Source organism: Macrobrachium nipponense, chromosome 23, assembly GCF_015104395.2.
Source record: "Macrobrachium nipponense isolate FS-2020 chromosome 23, ASM1510439v2, whole genome shotgun sequence".
In the NCBI taxonomy this organism is placed as follows: Eukaryota; Metazoa; Arthropoda; class Malacostraca; order Decapoda; family Palaemonidae; genus Macrobrachium; species Macrobrachium nipponense.
In genome coordinates, this window is record NC_061090.1 from 25,964,899 (window position 1) to 25,989,501 (window position 24,603).

General features: G+C 38.5%; 1 protein-coding gene across 1 annotated transcript in view; it reads right to left on the reverse strand.

Annotated features, from left to right (window-relative positions):
* Positions 1 to 24,603, reverse strand: part of LOC135199585 (nucleoporin NUP188-like) — a 39,949-nt gene that overhangs the window by 13,091 nt on the left and 2,255 nt on the right. The window contains exons 2-19 of the mRNA XM_064227743.1: positions 13,568 to 13,778; positions 13,243 to 13,458; positions 12,586 to 12,855; positions 11,127 to 11,257; positions 10,707 to 10,941; positions 10,324 to 10,492; positions 9,149 to 9,264; positions 8,064 to 8,309; positions 7,182 to 7,330; positions 6,532 to 6,683; positions 5,811 to 5,950; positions 4,916 to 5,078; positions 4,580 to 4,769; positions 3,619 to 3,826; positions 3,095 to 3,316; positions 1,549 to 1,702; positions 493 to 641; positions 66 to 197 (exon numbers count right to left, since the gene is read on the reverse strand). Of these exons, the coding sequence (XP_064083813.1) occupies positions 66 to 197; positions 493 to 641; positions 1,549 to 1,702; positions 3,095 to 3,316; positions 3,619 to 3,826; positions 4,580 to 4,769; positions 4,916 to 5,078; positions 5,811 to 5,950; positions 6,532 to 6,683; positions 7,182 to 7,330; positions 8,064 to 8,309; positions 9,149 to 9,264; positions 10,324 to 10,492; positions 10,707 to 10,941; positions 11,127 to 11,257; positions 12,586 to 12,855; positions 13,243 to 13,458; positions 13,568 to 13,778 (3,253 nt within the window). The remainder of the gene's footprint in view (positions 1 to 65; positions 198 to 492; positions 642 to 1,548; positions 1,703 to 3,094; positions 3,317 to 3,618; positions 3,827 to 4,579; positions 4,770 to 4,915; positions 5,079 to 5,810; positions 5,951 to 6,531; positions 6,684 to 7,181; positions 7,331 to 8,063; positions 8,310 to 9,148; positions 9,265 to 10,323; positions 10,493 to 10,706; positions 10,942 to 11,126; positions 11,258 to 12,585; positions 12,856 to 13,242; positions 13,459 to 13,567; positions 13,779 to 24,603) is intronic.

Below are 24,603 nucleotides of genomic sequence, written 5' to 3' on the forward strand. Positions count from 1 at the left end.
GTATATGACAGTAGCAGCAGTAATAGTAGTAATAATATTACTTAATATTAATATGCTACACTAACCTTTTGTTTAGTGAGAAGCCAAGTTTTTGCTCTGGCTACCAATACTACCAAGAAATCACGCCATGCAGGTAACAATAACTCTCGGACATTGCTGCCAGAACTAGAATCACTTTCTAGGTGTTTTATAATATGCTGAAATTAGATAAAAATATCAGTCACTTGAAAAACATCCTGAAAAGAAGCTGAATGTTTTTGTTACCTTGAGCACACTCAAGACTGAATCTCATTAATAAACAAAGGAAAAATTTTTTTTTGTGTAAGGCTGGTACTAGTACTCTACACATCAAATACATGGTCACTTAAAAGGGTACAATAAAGAGAAAACTCACTCAACTTCTAACCTGAGTTAACAATTCACAACATATTTCATAATTAATACCTGGCTTACTGATATAAAATGCACAATTAGATCCTAGGGCCATGTTACCTTTGACCATTGGCATATATTCCCTTTCACTGGGTCACAAAATTTGTCCATAACATTCTTCAGTGAGTCACGAGGTTCAGTGTCTGATGCAAACAACTGGTGAGCTAATATCCTAAGTGTATGACCAGCAACTGCATCGCTCATTTCACCTGAAAAGAAGTCCATATCATTAGACATGTACTTATAAACAAATTTAATAAATCATGTATAAATAATAATTCAGATGCCTATTATCAATGATAGACATTAATATGATTTGGAAGGTTAACTGCCAAAGGTGACACTTCGCCCAGCAGCAAACAAACCATTTCATTATATTTCACTCTCTTATGTTAAGGTGATTGCAATCAGGTTAAAGTTCCCAATAATAACAGGATGAAGCACTGGAAGCCAACCCTAACAGCATTTCGAACCACACTGGCAGAGATAAACATCAAAAGAACATTCCAAAGAGATTCACTATCACCACTGCACTGCAAAGTCTCTGATACCAATGACAATGACACTCCAGAAAGCTACGAGTGGCTATCAAATTGGGACAGTGCACAGACATCAATTGCCTAATATTCATGAATGATATCAAGTCACTTCCTAAGTCACCTTCTTTCAAATATTTCTCTTAGGGATTCTTCCTTCAAATATCTCTCATCAGCTTATTTTCACATTTGCATAAGTTTATCTCATATAAGTTGAGGGCCTACTACAAAACTAATACATTCGTTTTTTACTAGGAACTTTTTTACTAGTGATAAGGTAATAACTTAATGAAAGAAAATGCTCCAAGGATAGGTTATACTATGCAACTAGCCATTTACTTATGGTAAACATTATCTAAACTATGTAAAAACATCTAGTAAACCTTAATCTATTATTGAATTTCTCTACAGAGCACATAAGACTACAAAGGATAAAAAGAAAACTATCATGCTAGCAAAGGATGTTCTTAAAAGAATTCAGAATCTTGACTGTCAGCTCTTCATAATCCTTAAGTAGTCACTATGTCACATCGAAAGATAACTATGAAATTACAAATATCAATACCGTCTCAGTACCAACCTGGTTTTTCACTGATAAGAGGATGGCCCAACGCATCCCAGAAGTCCTCCTTATCCTGGAAATATGCTGTTGCAGTGGTGTATTTTTCACTCCAAAGAGCATCAACTAATTCAACAATGGCAAGAGTAAGCTTTTGACCAGTCTCATTAGAACTCTGTGGATATGAAAAAAAGGAAAACAATTCCAATGAAAGCATTTGCTTGTCATTTAAAAATTTTGCAATAGTGATAACAGGTTCTTAAATGCAAAGAAAATGAACAATAAAAAAAAAAAAGAATAAAGTGCACAAAGTTTAGGAATCAACATCCAGGATGTCTTTCTAAAATAACAGTAAAGCCTATCTGGATCTTGTCCAACCCATCTGTCCATGGTGTCTTGGATTCTTTATGCAAAACATCACCATTTACCTTACTTTTGACAAAAAGAAATATAAATGAAAAAAAATTGTATCTTTAACCCAAGTAGGCTCTCACTTTTGGAGTCCCAGTCTAAACTAGTGATTTGCTCCAGTATGCATCTAAGAATATTTTATATTGTATGATTTCATATAATTTACAACTTTATTTCTACTATATCCAGTAACCAGTTACATACACATGTAACAGACTGCTGAAGTCTAAAGCTATCATTTCATCTGATTAGAGATCACTAATAAGATTGTGCAATATAAGCTCCAGCAGCCCATCTTGACTGCAATTCACTGCTTCCTTGGTCTTTATGAGAACGAACTGCTTGTACATTCAAAAGTGCAAATTAATTTTGGGGAGCTATAAGAGATATCAATAATGGAAGATATGTATGACATGAAATGGTTATATGTGAAAGCATTAGCCAGAAGGATGCTAATCATACTGTCACTTCCCATCTTACTTATTCTTTGATGTTCTTGGTGATCTTTCTTCCCATCAAGAGGGAAATGTCAGAAAACCTGGTTATGACTGAGCGCAGTGGACAAGTATCTTCTTGTTATCTTTAGTGGTACACGGCTCCCCGTGAGACTTTTTCAAATCCTAGATGAATTGGTTGACTTAATTTGAACTTAAAGGATTGTGTTGCACTAACATATACTAATATATTTAGATTTCTTAAACTGTAACAACACTGCCACTTAGTTCCTAGGAATATGAATTTTGGAGCTGTGACAATGCTATAGATACTGTAACTACACCCCTTTTCAATAACCTACTACACGTTACTTGGGCTATCACTAGGCATTACTGAAAGACCATGGGTCTCCATGAACTGGAGATCATACAATCCTGGTATAAGTGTCAAAAACTAGTTATTTCCAAAAACATTACAAAGATGTATACTAAATGAAATCAATTGGATTCCCTTTTTCTCCTAAACTTGGTTCATTTCCTAATGTTTTCATCCCTACAGAAATAAAGCAATATATACAACTAATGGGGTGTTCATAAAAAAAAATAGTTTTGTGGTGCGATGAAGAGTACTTTGATTTACTGATGTGGCCTATTTGGTGAAAGCTTGCTGTGCCAGTTGGAAACCTTTTAAAATTTTTAAAATAACACAAAATACAGCTTACTGGATTTGTAAGTAGAGAAGTAAGTGGATCTAGAAGCTTCTCAGGTGGAGTTAGAAATGCATTGGTGAGGCCTTGCTGTTTGGTAGTGGAGGCTTTTAAGAGTCGTAACAGTGCCACTTTAACCCCAACATCTTCAGTATCTGAGTCTAATCTACGAAGTAAAGCATCCCTTATGCCATCAGCCTCGCTTCCCAGACAAGCAACTAATGGGACATCTAATTTCTGCAAAAATTGGGGATAAAAGTAACATGTTACACCGTAAATTTATGCTCATATTAACATGATGAATTGAAATTATTTCCAGAGCAACTAGCAACCTACATTACATTAACTAAAGTATAAGTTAACCTATTAGATTTAGATTTTTATTCAAAATCTTTACATTCAACTTGACAACAGGGAATGCTTCAACAATTAATTAGTAAACAGTGCTGTATTTAGAAGCACTAACTTGCTCATTTTTTGTAAATTCTTTACATATTATAAAGAAGTTATCAATCTAAAGCCAACAGCAGAAATCTTACCTGAGCAAATCGTGTTAGGGTAAGAAGGGCTAGGTAAGAGAGGCGAGGGTTTAACCTCTGATGCACATATAAAGCTATAGTAAGAGCGAGGTGTGGAGGACTACCACTCCCTTTCATCAGCCTTCCACCTCCCAGTGCTATTCCAGGAGTTGGTGCTGCACAGAGAAGCTGACTGAGACCACCTATGCTACTTTCCTCACCAACAAGCCTGAAATTTGTCCAATAATTGTATTCATTAAACAATGGAAATATAAGTCATACATTGCACTTGCATTTTACCAATTTTCTAATATCTCTAGATACAAATTTAACTGAAAGCATTAAGATTTCAAATATGAAATGAAATGAAGCCATGGGAGGTGGTCAATGGGCCACCTTCCCGTGAGTTTAGAATCCAGTTTATGTATAAATATTCCCATGATAAACATCAACCATGACATAGATGGAGAATCATGTAATGTAATGTAATAAAAGATAAGAAGTGCTGTATATTAACATGCTCTAAAACTTCAATGGCAATCAATATTGCCATCGAAAGATGGAACCCTGGATTAGAATTGGCTAAGCATCTTTGCCCTCCACTTTTAAATTCAAAATGGGTTTCAAGAAACAAGCTTCATAAAATTGGCCTATGTCAACATGTACTATGAAAATATCTAAAATACATTTTAAAGAAAGTAGAAATGGCAGTGGAAAATCAAAATACCCTGTACTACAAACTTTTTCATGAATGTCAAATGAATGATACAAACTGACGTACATGAAAGGTAAATAAATTGAATACTCACCTTTCCAAATAACCTAAAACATCAAAGATGAAAAAATAGTTTACTTTTTTCTCCTGAGGTCTTTTTCTAACTTTGTTTAAAAAGAAAAATACTAAAAATAGACAAAATGGAAATGTGATATCATAACAGTAAAGAAGAACATTATGTAAAGCAAAGGCAAATGTAAACCTCACCTATGTAGGATAGAAAGACCCATCTGGGCAGTTCGTGTCAACCTTCGTGCATGGGTAGAGACTGGGGAATGAGTTGGCTGATTTAATGCAGACTCAAAACTAGCCCCATTAACCACTACTGACAACAGAGTCTGTCCAGCACTACTTTTGTCCACAAGCTGGTGAACCACCAAATCTCGCAAGTAACTATCTGCAAGACAATGTTAAATGAGTAAGCAGTACTTATTTGATAAGTTTCAGTATATAACCTATCCATACACAATTTTTACTTACACATTAAATCTGAGCTTCACTACAGTGCTATGTTTAACAATAAAACCACTTACCAATACTTACTCAATTCAGATGCTTCCAATGTATGATGAAGGAGAGTTAGGCATTCATCTAGCACTGAATCTCTCTCTTTATAATCCTTGTAGCACCAACACATAATGGCTCCTGTTACCTCACGCGACATGAAAACTATGCCTCCTCCGACACTGCCCCCACTGACGCCTCCCTTAAAGAGTGATAATATATTACATATGTATACATACCACATAGGAGGGGTATCACTCCCATCACCTTACATGGCATACTGTGGATGATAGTATATAGGTTCTTTGTAGCATCCCTTTGTCCCCTAGCTACATTGCTTTATATTCTTTTTTAGTTTCCTTCCCTTCCTGTTATTCTTAGTATACCTGATTCCATAATAATAATAATAATAATAATAAATATGTTAAGTCTAAAAAAACACTAGATTCAAATTGCCAGTTTTCATTAAGATATACTATATACCAGCATTTACTTAAATTATTGGTCATTTATGCACTAAGAACAAAAACTGGTAATGTATAGAATAAATTTTGCTGGAAAAGAAATGCTTATAGAGTGAAAAGAAACATTAAAAAATTTATGCAAAATGCCAAGTGCTGGGATCTATGAAGTTATTCAGAGTTAATTAACACAAAACATTATTATTAAACTAGTATACTTAAACAACACATTGTAAAATATCCACCAAAAGATTAAAATAAGATATCTAACTCAGAACCTTAACTCTTTCCAAATGACTTTTACCAATTTCTTTTTTGCTTTTATAAAGAAGCAATTGAAAATGGATTTGCATTTCATGACAAGAGTTTCCTCAAAGCAACTGAAAATGGATCTGCATTCCAAAGCGAAGGCTGTGTCAAACTTTATCGCAATGAACCCCATTCACATATACAACAACAGAAAACTTAATTACCTTAATAGCTTGGGTCAGCAGTTTGGTATAAGATTTTAGTATTGGGTAAGATCCCGATGCAGCTTCTTCTCCACACACAAGAGCTCGAAGACCACCAGCACGGTAACTCAGAAAGGGGTCACTTTTGCCCCTTTTGCCGCCTTCAAAAGAAGAGTACAGTATACTCTAAGTTATAAAACCAATTCACTGTGTATTTCTGTTTATTCTATATAACAAAGGCTTTGACACTCTCAATCAATATTTTCCTCATAATCTTGCATGCTGTTCCCAACAATCAACCAAAATTATGTGAACACAAATTTTCTCAGTTCTTCAAGTTTCATCATATGAGCTTTGCAAAGCTACTAATATGATAAAAATGGAGTTTTATTTGAAAATATTAACGAAAGGACTAAAAAAAAAAAAAAAAAATTTATAAGTTATGACTGAACCGATTAAAAAGTTGATCCCTCAATACTATACCAGTACAATGCACATGACATGTACATTCTGTCTTTCCCATTTTCCCCTATGGTACAAACAAAATTGTTCTGTTAATCACTGCATCCAACAACAAATACATCTTACTCTTTATTAAAATAAAAAAGGCATAAGATGTGATCCTTTAACAGAATATAAATCCTAGTCTCTGGCAATTCTACCATAAGCAAATAATACAAAAACAAAAAGTATTGTAAATAAAAAAAAACTGCAAAATATCAAGAGTAAGTAATAAAACTACCTGCAACCGGCTGTGGTGCTACAAAGTAGGGCAACAAAGGACATCCCTCAATTTCTGACCAAATACGTTCTGGTTCATCAGCTGCAACACTGGCCAAAAACTCTAGAAGAGCAGCAACAAGGCTGCTAGGAGGCCGCATTGCCTGAGATAATCTGAAGATATTTTCATTAGAATTTACACGGTACCAAAACTTCTTGAAGTGAAGATAAGAGAGAGAAAGGAAAAAAAGTAAAGAGAAAAAGGTATTTTCTGGGCCTAACCTGTGTCGTCCCGTGAAATGTTCCTATAGCACTCATTTCTAAGGTATATAAATGAGTGCTAAAGGAACATTTCACTGGGCGACACAGGTCACTGCCCAGAAATAGATTTTTCCTTTGTCAAAATCCCTTTTTATTTTATTCCAGAATATGCTCAACAAACTTGAGGTGCACAACACATGCTAAAAAATAAAGTAACTTGAAAGATATTAAATACACTTCCTTAATTCTATGTTGTCAATTTCATTATAAATGCATTTTAAATAAATGCAAATATCCAAGAAACCACAGATCTTATGGCTATCTTCAAACAACACCACATTTACATTTCCAAATTAATTAATAAAAAGAATAAATTATATACATACATAAACAGAAAATAAGGAGCGTTACCTGCGTAAAAGTGCTAAGCTTTGGTCTACAAAATGAACAAAAGCTGGCAATTGCTCTGGGACAGTAGAATGAATTGCTGTTAGTAGCTTTGTTGTGCTGCATACAGTGGCAAGAATTTTGGGGTCTGGGACTACAACACCTCTGCTAAACTGAAAACAAGATTTTATAGTAAAATATAATGTAATCCTTTTATGAAAAGTCAGTTGAACACACATTATATAATTACTAGAAGGACTTCATTAAAACTGGAAGGTAACTAGTGGAGATATTTATTCAAAAAAAGTTGAAGCTTTCAAAGACAACCAATCCTCATTATCAAGTAAGTATCCAAGAAAATCTTGTGTAAGATACCTAGAACACTGTTTATGATTAGTTATTGGCATTTTAGTATTATGTTGGTCTGACTGGGTTACCTTTAAATTTCAGGATACTGTATATAATTAAGGAATTTTTATAACAAAGGAAAACATGATGATAATGACCTGCAATATAATGATGAATTTGTAATATTAACCTATAATTATTACTGAAAGAGCCTGAATTATATTTAGTTGTGACCTGAAACTGCAATAGTATTATGTAATATCATATTTACACAAGATAAAAATTAAAATAAAATAACAATGCCTCAGACGAAGATGGGAGAAAAAGAAAACAAAAAAGGGAGAAAAAAGGGCATAATAGCACTTCAAATTCTGCAGCTTCATCAGAGTGATGCCTCTTACTTACCTAGTACATTATTTGACCTGCAATCAAATAATGAAGCTCTCTCCACAGACATGCGATAAGGCATCTTGAAAACATACGTAATAGGTTTGTACTTTGTACGAACACATTTTCATCACTTAAAGCCATTTTATCAAGAACAGTACATACTCTTACCTCCTGATCAAGTTGTCTCATGAAAACCAAAAGAGCTTGCCAAGCATTACATGGTGTCTGCCATACGATCACTGGTGGGTTATTAGAAACAATCTTTCCTTCTGTTCTTGGTGGCACAGTTAAGGATGGTAAGGGCTGTAGTGTATTTTTGGTTATGCAGTCAGTCCCCCTCATGCTTATATTTTCAAAATCTGCTTCATTTGCAACCCAAGTAAGGTTTGGTAGTTCACTAAGGAGCTCTATCACCTGTGCAGAATTGGGAAAATACAAAGCTTACTACATAAACAACAATACAAGTGATATTTCATGGGGTTCAAGATCTAATTATTCATACAGCAATCAATGTAAAGGCTTTCTCATCCTTAGGTCAAACACAACTAGCATGTATATCCATTACTATAATAAAAAACCATTTTCTAATAATAACTATACTATAGTACAGTGCATTTTTCATTCAATTTAAAAATCTGCACAAGCTGCATTGCTCTGTCTTTGCATTAGTTTTCCTCCTTTCAATCTCTCTCCACTTTACCATTCTCTTAGGTCTCTTCCATCTAACATTTCTACTTTTTAACTTCTTCCCATTTTCACCTTTTCTTCAAGAATAAATCCTTCAGGTAAGCCCTATGAAAGTCTAACACTGTAATTCAAGCTCTAAGGGAACATAGTAATGTGACTCAAACCCTAACCGACTCTAACAATGTGACTCAACAATTTCAGTAAATTATTTAATGATAATAACAATATGATGATGATGATAATAATAATAATAATAAAATTAATAGTAATAATAATGCACACACAACCAACATGCAATGTTAGTTGTGTGTGCATTGTCTCCCTCTGAAGATCTACAACCAACATGCAATGTCCCCCTCTGAAGATCCACTAACATAAAAAGAGATAAAGGTCTATGTAACAAAACTCTCTTTGTATCCATCTAAATTCTAAAACCATAGTAACTCAGGCTATACATCAATAAACCTATAAATCTTCCTCCAACCCTCAATAATTTGTCAAATACTTGCTCTTGTAACCATAATGATCAATTAGAAACTTGTTTAAATTACTTCTAAGACACCAACCTTGAGACAGCTCTCTGGGTTTGCAAGAGCAAGAGCAGTTGTAAGAGATAATAGGGGCTCCACATCTTGAGGGAATACTTCCAATGCTGGTGGTAAAAGTAGGCCTGTTGCACCGTCTTGTGAAGAGAAATTTTTTTCAATTATAAACAAAGTATACATACAGCCAAAATAATCTTGAAACTTTTACATATACCCTAAATTTGTTACTCTTACAATTAGCAAGTAGTTAAACTAGATCACTAAATCAAATAGTATAATTTGCATATGATGGCTTAGTGAGTTTATACATAAAAGTAGTAAAAAGAAAGTAGGAAAATTGAAAAATTACAACCAATGGGCAAACAAAGAAATAAAAATAAGAAATAGGTATCTAATTCAAGCAATGGAAAAGAAGCCAAAACTTTACCAACTATCAACAATTCTGATTTATAAAAACTTTAAACAACTGCAATACATATATATGTAAACTAGTATATGTTTTCCAACACACCCATCAGTTTTTAACAACTTTACTCTGTGTGAAATGTACCCAGTCACACAAACTTGACAGACCCTGAAGGAAGATAGTTTCTTGTGCATATGTTTGGCTTACACTGCACTGTTCCCATGGTGACATATTCATCTATGTTAAACTTCATCTCAAAGAGAGAGTAGAAGGAAGGGGAGCTCTGAAGATTATTATTAATGAGCTTAAGAAATGTACACCCTCCAAGTGTGCTAAAATTATGAGGGATGAAGTCATGAAGGGTATCAGGATTAATGACACCAGGTTCTTCTAAACTAGAAACACAAGGCCCATCAAAAATAATAGGTCCCACTGAATAAACAATGGTTCCTTGCAGAATGCCACTGACCCCAACTGCAAAGCTTTCATGCCTTTTGCTTTTTATCTATTCCATTCAGTCTCTTCTACCTTTTACTTTATGAAAAAATACTTTTGACTGCCTAAGAAGACTAAAAATGTGACTAAGCAGTCTACATAAACTAATAATGTTAGTCCATTCTACATGACTGCACATACGTCAAGAATAACAACAATAACCAAATAAATTGACTGGACTCATGTTTAGCATAACAATTCAGCTCCAACTTTAAACTTACCCAAAATGCAAAGGAAATAAAATCAACAATGTACTTTACATATAGCACTTGATATTGGTAATGTAGTCAATTACCTTCTTCAGTCCAAAAGAGAGAAGCTGGTGGATCCTGTGCCAAACATGTTTTGGCAAGGGAATTAAGTTCTGGTAAACAGCCCATTCGTTCTAAATCCAAACACCCAGCAGCTGCACAGACAAGGGAGTACACAACAGATGAAGCAAGTCGCAAGAGTAACTCGTCTCCCTTTGGGGTCAAAGAGAGTACCAAATAAACTTTTATAACACTATAAGCCCTTTATTGTTATTTAACAATAAATGCAGTACATTATCAAAATAGTACCTAACTTCTACCATGATAAATTAAGCAATACGTACAGGAGAAATAATACTATGGAACAAAATAAACACTTTAATAGCAAGATGTAGCATAAATTAGGATTCAAAATCTTCTCACTTACCTCTATTGTAGGATTATTCAGTGAAGTTTCTAAATAGCTAAACACCTTCCCATGAAGTGCACGCTGGGCTAACTTGTGATAGGTCTTTGAGCAAGATCTTAAGTAATCTCCCATAGCTCTCAATTGTAGAACAGCCCATGCCAACAAGGGTGCATGATGAGGGGTTCGAGCACCTAACCCAGTCATTATTGGATCAAGCCTTTTAATCCAACCAGCTTCACACAAACTGTGATTGCTGTTATAAACAAAACAAAACAAAAAATTAAGAAAGAACATTTGTTAATGTTATCAGAAACATGTGAATCATTCAGGAGCACAAATTAAGTATCAATTATACTTTTCAGGAGCCTTTATAAGAAAGCTGTGCAATGTTAATGAACTTATCCTCGTAATTTTATGTTTATGTTTCAGCCTACTTACCTGGTTGAAGAATCTGCATTTATTATTAGTGTCAACAGCAGAACATGGGTTGCATCAAGTGCTTCAACCAAAGGCCTGTGGCTATCACGCAATATGTCCTGAATCTCAGCACGTCCACCTAAGCCACCTCCCTTGAAAATAGAAAATAAATCTTTCAAAATATTCTTCAATGCACATGACCCAAATTCTGATCAGGGGTTAGGAACTAAAATTAAAATTCCGAGTTATAATTTAAAAGTTTAATGATAGAAAAATCAACTTTAAGCTAACAGACAGAAGCTAAAAGCACTATTGTAGCCTTGGAGATGGTCATGACTAGCTAAGTACATACAGGCAAAACACCTAGAAAAAGTTAAATTATAAGAAGCTGACCTGAAAAGATAACGGAAAAGCTTACAAAATAAGCAGAAACAAATTCTTCAAACAAACAAAAACATTATTAAAAGTGCAGTGAGTGAACAGTAATTGTATAAGAAAATAAAAACAAATGTCAAGATTTCTCAAAATTACATTAAGGCAAACTATAGTAAACTCTCTTTTAACCAGGGGCATAAAACTAAAATGCAATTAGCTCTTGGCTAGACTACCACAATCTAGACAAAATTTGAAGAGGATTTATTAAGCCTTTGCATCACTTATAACTCACAAACAAGTCACCACAAGACCTAAAACATATCGTATCTAATGATATGGATATGAACCTAGAAATTCTGTTACCCAGTCAAACTTCAGGTTTGCTTTCTGATGCTATAATCATCCTGAGTAGTGTGAAGCATTGCCAAAAATCTGGTATCCATCCATCTCACTGAAATTTTTTTTTCTTTTCTTTTTTCCAGTTCAGTATTTATGCCTTTGAGCATCCATAATTACTTAATACTACATGAAAGAAATTTTTATAAAAATACTGCATTGCCTGAGATGAATTTCAACTTAATTCAATGTAATCTTAGGGCAAGGTGCAATAAGTAGTGATGATGTCTGACAGCCATCAGCATAACATAAATTCTCTACAACAGTTTCTTTTGCTTTTCCATTTCCAAATTCTCTTGTAATTTTTTTACTCTAACTACGCATCTATAAAATATTGCAAGATTCTGAATAATAACGACAACAAGATGTTGAGATCCAAGGCTAGAGTGTGCTGGGAAGATCATGCCACAAATGAGAAACTAGTAAAGATCTGTGGTGGTCAGTGGCTGGAAAACATATTACGAACATACAGAGACAGGAACAGACAGTTAGAAACAAGTTAGATATGGGAAGAGTAACAACCAGTGTAAAGGCAAAGACCAAGGAGAAGGAGCATAAAAGGGAGCTTACTATGAGAAATTCATGCAGAATGCATAAAGTAACAGTAAATGAAGAAAGTTCATAGATAAGTTCTCCAACTCAAACGGAAAACCTGACGAGAACATAATTAAATTTTTAGTTTTGACAGATCATTAAATGTATAACCTACCTGTGCCAACTGTAATAGTTTCTGAAATGTGTCTGGAGATGGTAAATGTGTGGTACTCCCATAATAGACAAGTAAGGTTGCAAGAGCTTCTCGAAGTTCTGCCAGGTGATGGGTAAGCCAGTTGTGTGACCCATGAGTAGGTAAGTGAGGCCCATGTGTCTGAACAGTAGGAGGGACCATTCTTGAACACAGCATTACTTGTTTGACTAAGCTATCACCGAGGGTTCCATCTTTATCAACGACATCGTGCATAAAATCACGAAAAAGGCCCTGTAATAAAATATTCGGCATATAACTTACAAACCATTTTTAGAATGCATCTGAAACATGATATTTAATGATCAGAAGCTTATCTGGATATGAACTGAATTGAATATGTATATAGTTAGGCTAAAGGCAAAGTACTGGGACCTATGAGGTCATTTAGCACTGAAAAAGAAATTGAGAGTAGGTAGTTGTGAAAGGTGTAACAGGAAGAAAACCTCGAAGCACTTGCACTATTAAATATTTGTTAAGAGAAGGTGGGCACCAAGAGGGAAGAAAGGTAATATGAATAGAGGTACTGTAAAAGGAATGCAAGAGATTGCAGCTAGGGACTGAAGGGATATCTGGATATAAACTGGAGGGTAGATGGAGTAAAAAAAAATAAAATATCACCTGATATGGATGATTTGGATTGGCTGTATTGGCGACGATGTGTCTCAAACAACGTAAGAGATGAAGACGATCAGCCAGATAGAAGTTCCAAAGCTGTGCTAAGAATGTCTCTTCATCACGCTGACTACCAAGAATTTCTGACAACGAAGCTTCTCCTCGAAAGTCATTTAGTAAAAACAGCTTTAAAATTTCCCAGCTCTGAGATGCAGTAAGATTCTGGAAAAAAGTTGGAACCGAGATAATAAAGTACATACAAAAACACTACATTTCCTCTATTACAGGAAACTTATCTATATTCTGGATAGTTAAAAAATTATATACACACCAGCAGAGGGAATATTTTCTTGACGAACTCCTTTTCATTTGGCTTGATATCAGCAGACTTAGCCCAGTCTTCATAATGACTCCCACTTGGCTTTTCATATGCACACAAACCTAACTGCAAGTGCTGAGTTGCTAGTTGGAGCTCTTCTCCAACAACTTCATCAGACGGCAAAATGTAGGTGCCACATATAACACCCCATAATGCCTTACCACTGTAAAGAGAAACACTGATTAATTTCAGATTAACTGTGTTAGAGAGTTAATCTAGAATCAGCTGTAACCAGAAGCACACTAACTTTAAACAACAACAGTAACCAACATGACACAGCTAATAAAAAACTTAAAAATCAAATTGTGAAATCATAAAAGACTACAGTAAGGACACTACCTTATTTTAAATTATCCTTAAGTTTCCAACTATTGAATCATAAGTAAAGAACAATTCAAAAAATTAATTAACAAGATCATCAACTGATTACATTTTCTAACAAATCCACTAAGCTACTTCTGATTTTCACCACATGTCTGGTCTACCACCTTCTTGTGTAAGAACCCAGCAACCTATGTCAGGTTTGGAACCATCGCTGCATGTTATCCCTAATGAGACTTTTATGGTGCTATAAGTCATGATAGGAACCCAACACACTAAGTTAGAATAGAATGCATCCCTCTAACTACCCTTACAACTTTTCATGCTATATGTATTTTTTAGTGTTTGTTACTTTTAACAAGCCAGACCTTGCATCATGACTGGTTAGATTAAAGGAAGGTAAAATTGCATCTCTGATTAAATGCTTTTGATTTGCTTTTAAGCAGGCTACGACCCACTATGAAACAGGCCAAAGTATCATTGACTAGACAACATTATTTTACTGTTCACCATTTATGTTTTCATGTGAGCTTTCAGTGTTTTTGAAATTCATTTCATTAGCAAATGAGCACTTTTATAGACAGCGGACCCCACCCTAATGGTTAGGTTAGGTATACCTAAAATTTACTAAAAAAAAAATTATCAGAAACATTTCAAGCACATTAAAGCATAAGACAAAATGCAATAACTGTTTAAGGTTAAAATACAACTAGGCTAAACAACTGAGTGGTAACATAGCATCCACTGATCCCGGAATGCGGCCATCTTCCCAAAAAAGTACTTGAATTCACTGCCATGAGCATCAGTTAAGAGTTGTGGTCCATTCTAGGCAGCACACCAAGATCTCTGCGTTCCTCTCTCGATGCAAGTGTTTTCTCCTAAACTATGAAATAGGGTAAACAACTGCAGATGATCCATCGTCATCGCGCTGGCCAGGCCTTATTCACTCGATATTTAATTGGTGAAACAAGAGTACAAATACAAATTTAAGCATACCAATCAAAAGATTGAAGTTTCACCAACATAATGTGATATATGAAAGCCCCATACGAACTAAAATAAGCATGTGGGCTCTTTGTAAAATATGTTTTCATACATTCAACTTACCTGTCAGATATATACATAGCTATCGACTCCGTCGTCCCGACAGAAATTCAAATTTCGCGGCACTCGCTACAGGTGGGTCAGGTGATCTACCGCCCTGCTCTGGGTGGCAGGACTAGGAACTATTCCCGTTTTCTAATCAGATTCTCTCTGTCGCCGGCGGTATCAACATTGTTGTTACTTCCTCCTGACTAGAATTCGTTTTTCGCAAAGCTTTTGATCATCTCTCGCTGATATTGGTGACGTACTTGGATCGTTGTTTTGGCATTCAGCTATCGTGGACTGTTTTTTGGACTTGGTTTTTGGAATTCGTGAATATGTCTGACTCTAGTGTTAGTTTCAGAGTGTGTGTGAATGAGGGCTGTAAGGTGAGGATTCCGAAAGCTTCGGTAGATCCTCATACTACTTGTAGTGGGTGTAGAATGGTTGAATGCTTGATTGAGAATACGTGTAACGAGTGTGAGAAATTGAGTGCACAAGAGTGGAAGAATCTAACTTCTTACTTGAAGAAGTTAGAGAAAGATAGAGAGAGGAAGGCGGCTTATAAAACCCGCAGAATGTCTACATCTCATGATTTACTGTCTAGTTCTGTAGCTTCTTCCTCTGATAATCATGCCCATTCTGTTTCAGCCCGTTCACAAATCGCTAATCCCTCTAGTTCTGCTTCGGAAATAGCGGAACTCAGAGCTTCCCTTCAGAAAATGCAGGAAAAAGTGGCAGCATTGGAAGGTAAGGAAAGTGAATGTGGTTTCGCTAGTGATATTAGTGTCCCCAGTGTAGTGGAGGGGACGTCTGGTCGTCTCTGCGACGCTCCCAGGCCTAGACCTCTTCCAAGCTCCCTGGCCCGGAGGAGAAGGAAAGTCGAAAGCCGTACGGGGGTTGTGGAGTATCCCCAACGATCAGGCGTCCCTCGGCAGAATCGATCATATCACAAACTGCCAAGGACCGTATAGGAAAAGCGTCCTTCGAGAGTGCTTTCGTCGTCTAGTTCGCCTTCTCGAGAAAGAGGATGGAAGGAGTCGAAACTTTCCCGTCCTCTGAAGAGGAGTATGAAAGAACATGAACTCAATTCTAGTCCCGAGCGCTTCTCTGAAGAAGGAGCGCCTTCAGTAATAAAGAAGGCTAGAATACATTCAGACTCTGGGTCTGGAAGGGATCCTAGAGCGCCTTCCAGATCTCCCTCTCCTGATTCGAAAGATTCCTCAACCAGGAAAATTTTAATGAATATGCAAGAGCAATTAGCCTCGTTAGTGGGAACTCTATATAAGGAGCCTACTCGTAAGAAGGATGATAGGCTTCCTATTAAAAGATCTAAATACCGATCTCCTGTCGGGCGCGACGCACCCTTCAGGGGAGTTGTCGCACAAGCGGCCATCTCTGGGGGGAGCAATGCGTTAGACAGGAGAGAAGTGAGAAAGGAAGTTACTCCTGTCAAGAGTACGGCGCCAACCAGGAGCCAGGCTCCGAGTAGGCGCAAAGAGCCAGAGTATGCAGTTCAACATTCAAGATCTTCAACCAAGCGCCAAGAGTTAGCTGAAGAGGAAGATCCTGTTAGAAGTAGAGCGCTTGTTAGACGGAAAGCGCCTACCGGGATCAATACTCCTACTAAACACCAGACGCATTCTAAGGATCAGGAGTATTTGGAGCGACGTACTCCTACCAGGCGCCAGGAGTCTTCAGGCCTCGATACTCCTCCCAGGCGCCAGGAGTATTCTGAACTTAATACTCCTCCCAGGCGCCAGGAGTATTCCGAACCTTATACTCCTCCCAGGCGCCAGGAGTATTCTGAACTTAATACTCCTCCCAGGCGCCAGGAGTATTCGGAACAAGATGCGCCTACTAGAAGCCAGGAGTATTCGAGGCGCTCTGCGCCTGCCAAGCGCCAGGAGTATTCCAAACACGTTACTCCTGCCAGGCGAGATACTCCTGCTGTACACCAGGCGCATTCCTTGTATGAAGAGCCTGACATTCGTAAGAGAGTAAGGGAAGAATCAGAAGAAAGAAGGGAGCCTTCTCCTTCCGAGCCTATGAACCCAGAAGATGCCTCGGAGGATGAAATGAAGGAAGGATCCTCTAATTACAAAGTTCTTTCGTCCCTTCTATTGGAGGAATATGGAGACTCGTTAACGCCAGCCGCTCCTCCTTCTCCACGCTCTTTGTTCTCGAGCACGAAAACACAGCAATCTTCCTCTTTCCTAAAAATGAAGCCTGCTATATCCATGAGGATGGGCGGCTTCAATCTCTTGACTCCTGGTTCAAGAAGAAGAAGGAGTTAGGAAGGACGGTCTTTTGTATGCCTCCCGCTAAACTTACAGGGAGGAGAGGCATTTGGTACGAAACGGGAGAAAATATGGGATTGTCTCTGTCCGTTTCAGCTGAGTCAGACTTCTCGAGTTTAGTAGATTCATCGAGAAGACACGCCTTGAATGCAGCGAAAGTAACATGGGGGCTTTCGGAAACGGACCACCTCCTCAAAGGGCTTTTTCACACTTTAGAAGTTTTTAACTTCTTAGATTGGTCCCTTGGGGTTCTGGCCAAGAAATCTCATGAAAAGGAACAACTGGACCAGAAACCCTAAATAGCATCCTCACCTGCATTGATAAGGCTGTTCAGGATGGATCGGCTGAGGTATGCTCCCTCTTTGGTGCAGGAGTTTTAAAGAAGAGGGCGGTTCACAGTGCTTTCCTCACGAAGGCCGTCTCTCCTTCGCAGAGAGCCGCCTTATTGTTTGCGCCTCTTTCAGAACACCTTTTTCCCTCGCAGTTGGTGAAGGATATTGCGCATTCTCTGACTGAAAAGGCCACCCAGGATCTCCTTAGACAATCCTCAAGGAAAAATAGGCCTGTGGCCAGTGAGGAAAAGAAAGTGGCTCGTCCAGCTCAGCAGCAGCCCTTTCGAGGAGGTCTTCCAACTAGATCTATCGCCAGAAGGAAGTCAACGAAAAGAGGGGCAGGTCTTCCTTCCGTCCCTTTAAGAAAGGAAAGTGAGGATTCTGTCCTCCAGACACCTGTAGGAGCCAGGTTACATTCATTTGCGAAAGCCTGGGAAGACATAGGAGCGAATCCTTGGACGATGTCGATCATCAAGAAGGGTTATCGCATCCCATTCAAGGACATTCCTCCCTTGACAACATCACCGAGGGAATTGTCCGCCAGATACAGGGACCCTGTTCTGATGGATACTCTTCGTCAAATGGTGGAACAGATGTGGGACAAAAGAGCAATAGAGCTAGTGCTGGATTGCAGCTCCCCGGGGTTTTACAATCGCTTGTTTCTTGTAGTAAAAGCCTCGGGGGGATGGAGACCGGTACTGGATGTAAGCGCGCTGAACAAATTCGTAGAACAACAGAAGTTCAGCATGGAAACGTCTGCTTCAGTCCTTGCAGCACTGCGGCAAGGAGATTGGATGGCGTCCCTAGACCTTCAGGACGCATATTTCCACATCCCGATCCACCATTCGTCGAGGGAAGTACCTTCGATTTATGTTCGAAGGAAGAATCTATCAGTTCAGGGCCCTGTGTTTCGGCCTTTCCACGGCTCCTCAAGTCTACACGGACGTGATGAAAAAGGTAGCAAGACATTTACATTTGAAAGGGATACGTCTCCCTGTACCTGGACGACTGGCTCATCAGAGCCAGGTCTCAAAAGCAGTGTTTGGAGGACCTGTCAACAACACTGGAATTGACAAAATCATTGGGATTGATCGTGAACCTCGAGAAGTCTCAGATGATCCCCAGCCAGAACGTGGTTTATCTGGGGATTCAGATGGATTCTCGGGGTTTTCGAGTTTTTCCATCTCAAGAGAGAATAAAGAAAGGCTGTGCCACAGTATCGAACTTTTAAGGGAAAGAGCGCACTTCAGCGAGGGAATGGCTGAGCCTTCTGGGGACCCTTTCCTCGCTCGAACAGTTCTTTCTCCTAGGAAGATTACATCTTCGTCCGCTTCAGTTCTTCCTGAGAAGAAGTTGGAGTTGGAAGACAGGACAGCTCTCGGACACGTTTCCAATCTCGGAGGAAATAAAAAATCACTTAAAGTGGTGGTTGATTCCCTTAAAAGAAAACAAAGGAGTGTCCCTGCAAGTACGGAACCCAAGCCTGACATTGTTCTCAGACGCCTCGGAGTCGGGCTGGGGTGCAACATTGGGATCCAAAGAAGTGTCAGGCACCTGGTCGGCAGAACAGGTGCCATGGCACATAAATTGCAAGGAGCTTTTAGCAATTCACCTTGCGCTAAAGAGCTTCGAACACATAGTCAGAGGCAAGGTCGTACAAATAAACTCAGACAATACGACAGCTCTGGCTTATGTCAAGAAACAAGGAGGGACGCACTCTTTCGCTCTGTACGAGCTGGCAAGAGATCTATTGATTTGGCGGCGAACCAAAGGAAGGTAGTTCTTCTAACAAGGTTTGTCCAAGGGGAGAGGAATGTGAGAGCGGACAGATTGAGCAGGAGGTTCCAGGTCCTTCCCACAGAATGGACACTCCACTCAGAAGTCTGTCAGAGCCTTTGGCTCCTTTGGGGGAAGCCTCAAATAGATCTTTTCGCCACATTCCTCTCCAAAAGGATAGACACATTTTGTGCCCTGGTGGAAGATCCCCGGGCTTAGCAACAGACGCCTTCCTCCTGGATGGTCAGGGATAGACGTTTACGCTTTTCCCCCGTTCAAGATACTGGGGGAAGTAGTCAGAAAATTCGTGGCATCCGAAGGAACCAAAATGACTCTGATTGCTCCGTATTGGCCAGCTCAAATTTGGTTCACAGAGGTGATGGAGTGGACAGTGGACTTCCCCAGATCTCTTCCAAACAGAATAGATCTGCTCAAACAACCCCACTTCGAGAGGTACCATCAAAATCTACCCGCTCTTGCTCTGACTGCCTTTCGACTATCGAAAGACTTGTCAGAGCGAGAGGGTTTTTCTCGCCAGGCAGCAAGCGCAATTGCTAGAGCCCGCAGATCATCTACTAGGCGAGTGTACCAATCGAAGTGGGAAGTTTTCAGAAACTGGTGCAGGTCGAAGAAGCTGTCCTCTTCCAGTACCTCTGTGACCGAAATTGCGGATTTCCTTCTGTTTCTTAGAGAAAAGTCGCATCTCTCGGTACTGACTATTAAGGGGTACAGGAGTATGCTGTCAGCAGTCTTTAGAAACAAGGGATTAGATCTAACGAATGATAAGGATTTGCACGACCTCATTCGTTCCTTCGAAACATCAAAGTCACTTGAACCTAAGGTTCCAAGCTGGAACTTAGATGTGGTTCTTAAATTTCTATCCTCAGAAGAATTCGAACCACTACACACTGCTTCTTTTCGTAATATCACTAGAAAGTGTTTGTTTCTGATGTCTCTTGCAACGGCAAAAAGGGTCAGTGAGTTGCACGCCCTTGAATCAAGAGTTGGCTTCAAAGGAGACTCTGCAATTTGTTCATTTCAGTCTCTCTTTCTTGCCAAAAACGAAAACCCTTCGAATCCCTGGCCCAGGAGCTTCGAAGTGAAAGGACTTTCTAGTTTGGTGGGCAGAGAGGCAGAAAGATCCCTTTGCCCAGTTAGAGCTCTAAAATTTTATCTGGACAGGAAGAAGCAGTTGGGGGGTTCGCAGAAAGGTCTTTGGTGCTCAGTAAAAGACCCCAAGAGAGCAATGTCCAAGAACGCCTTAGCCTTCTTTGTTAGAAGTGTTATTATGGAAGCTCATAAGAATTGTCCAGATGATTCTTTTAATCTTTTAAGAGTGAGAGCCCACGAAGTTAGGGCAATCGCAACCTCTGTGGCGTTCCAAAGAAATATGTCACTCAAGAACATTTTGGACGCAACTTATTGGAGATGCAACTCCGTGTTTGCATCTCATTATTTAAAAGACGTGCGAGTCACGTATGAGAAATGTTTTTCTTTAGGTCCGTTTGTGTCAGCACAGACGGTTCTGGGTAAAGGAGAAAGCACCAATCCTTAAATTGTGTACGTAACCCTCTTGTCGGATGTGTTCTCGTGTTTTCGGTGCATGGGAGTGTCAGTTGTCGCACAAGCGGCCTTCACTTCGCTGCATTTGGAAATCGAGTGACAGCTGACTATTAGAGGGGTACAAAATTTTTATTTTTGTATGTATGTGTTTCGAGTTTGTGGTTGTTTGCTAAGAGTTTGGGGATAACTCTGGGCAATCTTAGAACTAACACGGGTTAGGATCGGGTGATCGGGATTGGTTGTGTGCTCCTTAAATAAAGGCGTGTTGTCATATAAGCGGATGTGCTCCCATTGACAAACGCCAGTTAGGTTCTGTCGAGTAAGTGGAAGAGACCCCATCGACAGATCCACAAGAACTCTTGGCCACAGATCACTATCTCGCTATGGCTCTTGAGATGAAGCAGACTCCTGGGCAGTAGCCACGAAGTCTTCCATCTAATAAGGTAGGAACTAAGGTTTATTTATACCTACAACATATGTTGTTTACCTGTCTAGTCAGTTAGTTAGCTGTCTCTTGCCCTCCACCAAAGGGTGTCAATCAGCTATGTATATATCTGACAGGTAAGTTGAATGTATGAAAATGATATTGTTATGATACAATAAAGTTTCATACATACTTACCTGCAGAGATTATACAATATGAAGACACCCAGCCTCCCCGCAGGAGACAGGTGGAAGAGAGAATCTGATTAGAAAACGGGAATAGTTCCTAGTCCTGCCACCCAGAGCAGGGCGGTAGATCACCTGACCCACCTGTAGCGAGTGCCGCGAAATTTGAATTTCTGTCGGGACGACGGAGTCGATAGCTATGTATATATCTGCCAGGTAAGTATGTATGAAACTTTATTGTATCATAACAATATCATTTTCAAGGCAGTTTTGAAATCCAATATGGCGGCAATCATGTGGCTGGCCGTTCTCACCACAGACAATCCACCATCTTTCCCAGCACTCATTTGAACAATGTTAGCGAATATATGTAACGTTTATTGATCTTACTCAAGATTGCAGTTGTAATAAGAATATAAAACAACATTTTTTTGCTTATATTAGTGAAAGTATGAAACTTTTTATTCCTGGGGTCAGGGTTTGAACTGAATTCATTTTTACCTTGTAATCTGTGGTTTTATCCTTACTGCCATCACAACTGAAACTCCACAGTGCTTATTTGATTGTAATTATATACATTTTGGTCTTAATTCACTCCACATTGCACTTGAACCACGTTGCTGTTCCTGGTTCCTAAGCATTCACTCCGCAAACACAGTTACGAGCAGCAGACGACTACACTCTCTATGAGGTGCAAAGCTTTATTCCCTTAATTGTTTACTTTACTCATTATTAGTTTAACTTTACTTCAAAATGTTTATTTAATTAATGTCTATTATGCCTTTTTTGCAACCAAATCAACCCCAAAAAATTACAGATATTTCTGAAGTACGAGCAGACGACGGCAAAAAGACTCATCGTTGCCAATCTAGTGGAGCTTTCACACATACGCCGAAGCATTTATAAACTGTTTCCATGAATTCTAGTTGTCATAGTAATGCAGTAATGATAAAATTGCTGTAATATTTACGTATATATACTACAAATAGATACGCTAATTTCACTTACTTCTAACCAGATTTGTGTAAGTTTTATATCCAGTTTGGAGGATAAACGCATATCAATTGACAACACTGATAAACAATTGAAGAGTGCAAAACGCTGCAAAGAATGCCTTAGTCCCCTTAGATAAGTAGTATTAAGTACTGGTTAGAGGTCGGGTTTACAATTGTTGTGATGAAAGTGCCCCAGCGTCTATGGGTACAAGCGGTGTGTGGATTTAGCACGGGAAATGGGAAGTTTGTTGACACAAGTGACTCCGCAAACATTGAGATGGCGTCAATCTTCTAAACTGCCACACTTTTCATTACCCTCTGTTTAAATATTAAAATATGGCCTTAATTTCTAACTTTGGAAAAAATACTTACTTCAAAAGGAGAGTAGAGGTCTTGAGCTCCTGTTATCACCACCAACAACTCATGACTGATGACCATCTCCGGTGTCAGGACGTGTTAAAGCACTTTTTCAGAGGGTGGGCAAAACCGCGGTAATCGGTGTATTGGCCAGTCCACTCGGTTGTTTACCCTAATGGTATAATTTAAGTGCTTTTTGGGAAGTGTGAAGTGGCTGCTTTGTTGCTGCTGTTATATTTACTACCTTGTGTTTGGTATTTTATAAGATATAATATTTTCTGTTTTTATGTTCATCCCAAAGGGCTAGCCATAGTATTTCCAAGCTCTCCAAGCACAAACCACTGGACAACTGGCCTATAAACAAAACAAATATTAGGGTACAGCCTAGGTTAATCAACCAACGTCTCATACTGATGTTTGAACTTAAGTGGTGGAGTGGCTCCAGTTTCGCAGGCCAAGCTTACCATCGGCCAATTTTCATGTCCAAACCTTCGGCTGAAGAACAGACAACCAGTGTGGTAACAATGGCTGTGACCTAACCTAACGAACCAACCTAACCTGACTTAGGGCGCGAAGGGACTACTTACCTGTGTAGATGGATTTGGTTGTTGTGAGGCCCAGGAAACTGGCCCGTGAAACTGTCAAAAACCCTAAGTGGTCTAACTTTTAGCCCAATAAGCTGAACAGACGATCCACCATCATCACACTGGACGGGTCTTATTCACTCGATATTTAATTGGTGAAACAAGTATATACAATTACAACTCTAAGCATACCATTCAAAAGATTGAAGTTTCGTCAACACAATGTGATATATGAAAGCCCCATATGAGCTAAAATATGATGTGGCGCTCTTCGTAAAATATGTTTTCACGACAGTTTTGAAATCCAATATGGCGGCTATCGTGTGGATAGACGGGTCTGTTCACGGATGGACACCATCTTTCCCAGCCTTCCCAGCACTCATTTGAACAATGTTAGCGTATTTATGTAACGTTTATTGATCTCACTCAAGATTAGAGTTGCAATCAGCACAATAAAACAACATTTTGTTGCCTATATTAGTGAAAGTATGAAACTAGTTATTCCCGGGGTCATGGTTTGAACTGAATTCATGTTTTACCTTGTAATCGGTGGTTTTATCCTTACTGCCATCACAACTGAAACTCCACAGTGCTTATTTGATTGTTATTATACACATTTTGGTCTCAATTCACTCCACATTGTACTTTAACCAAGTTGCTGTTCCTGGTTCCTAATCGCGCACTCCACAAACACAGTTACAAACAGCAGATGATGACACTGCAAAGTTTTATTCCCTAAATTGTTTACTTTACTCATTATTTAGTTCAAATTTACTTTGTTATTTAAAAATGTTAATTTAATTCATGTATATTATCCCTATTTTGCAACCAAATTACCCCGAAAAATGACAGATATTTCTAAAGTAGATACAAGCCAATGTTTTTAACCTTGTCGTACATCTGGCTGCCGAAAACCATAGCGAAGCAGACTACGGATAAGTGGATTATATTTTTTTTTTTTTTGCTAGCACTTTTCATTGATTTAAGTCTATATTAGTATTTTGTTTTTTTTTTAATAACTGTATGCCAGAAATAAATAAAACCTTTAATGTTTGCATGCTAAGAATA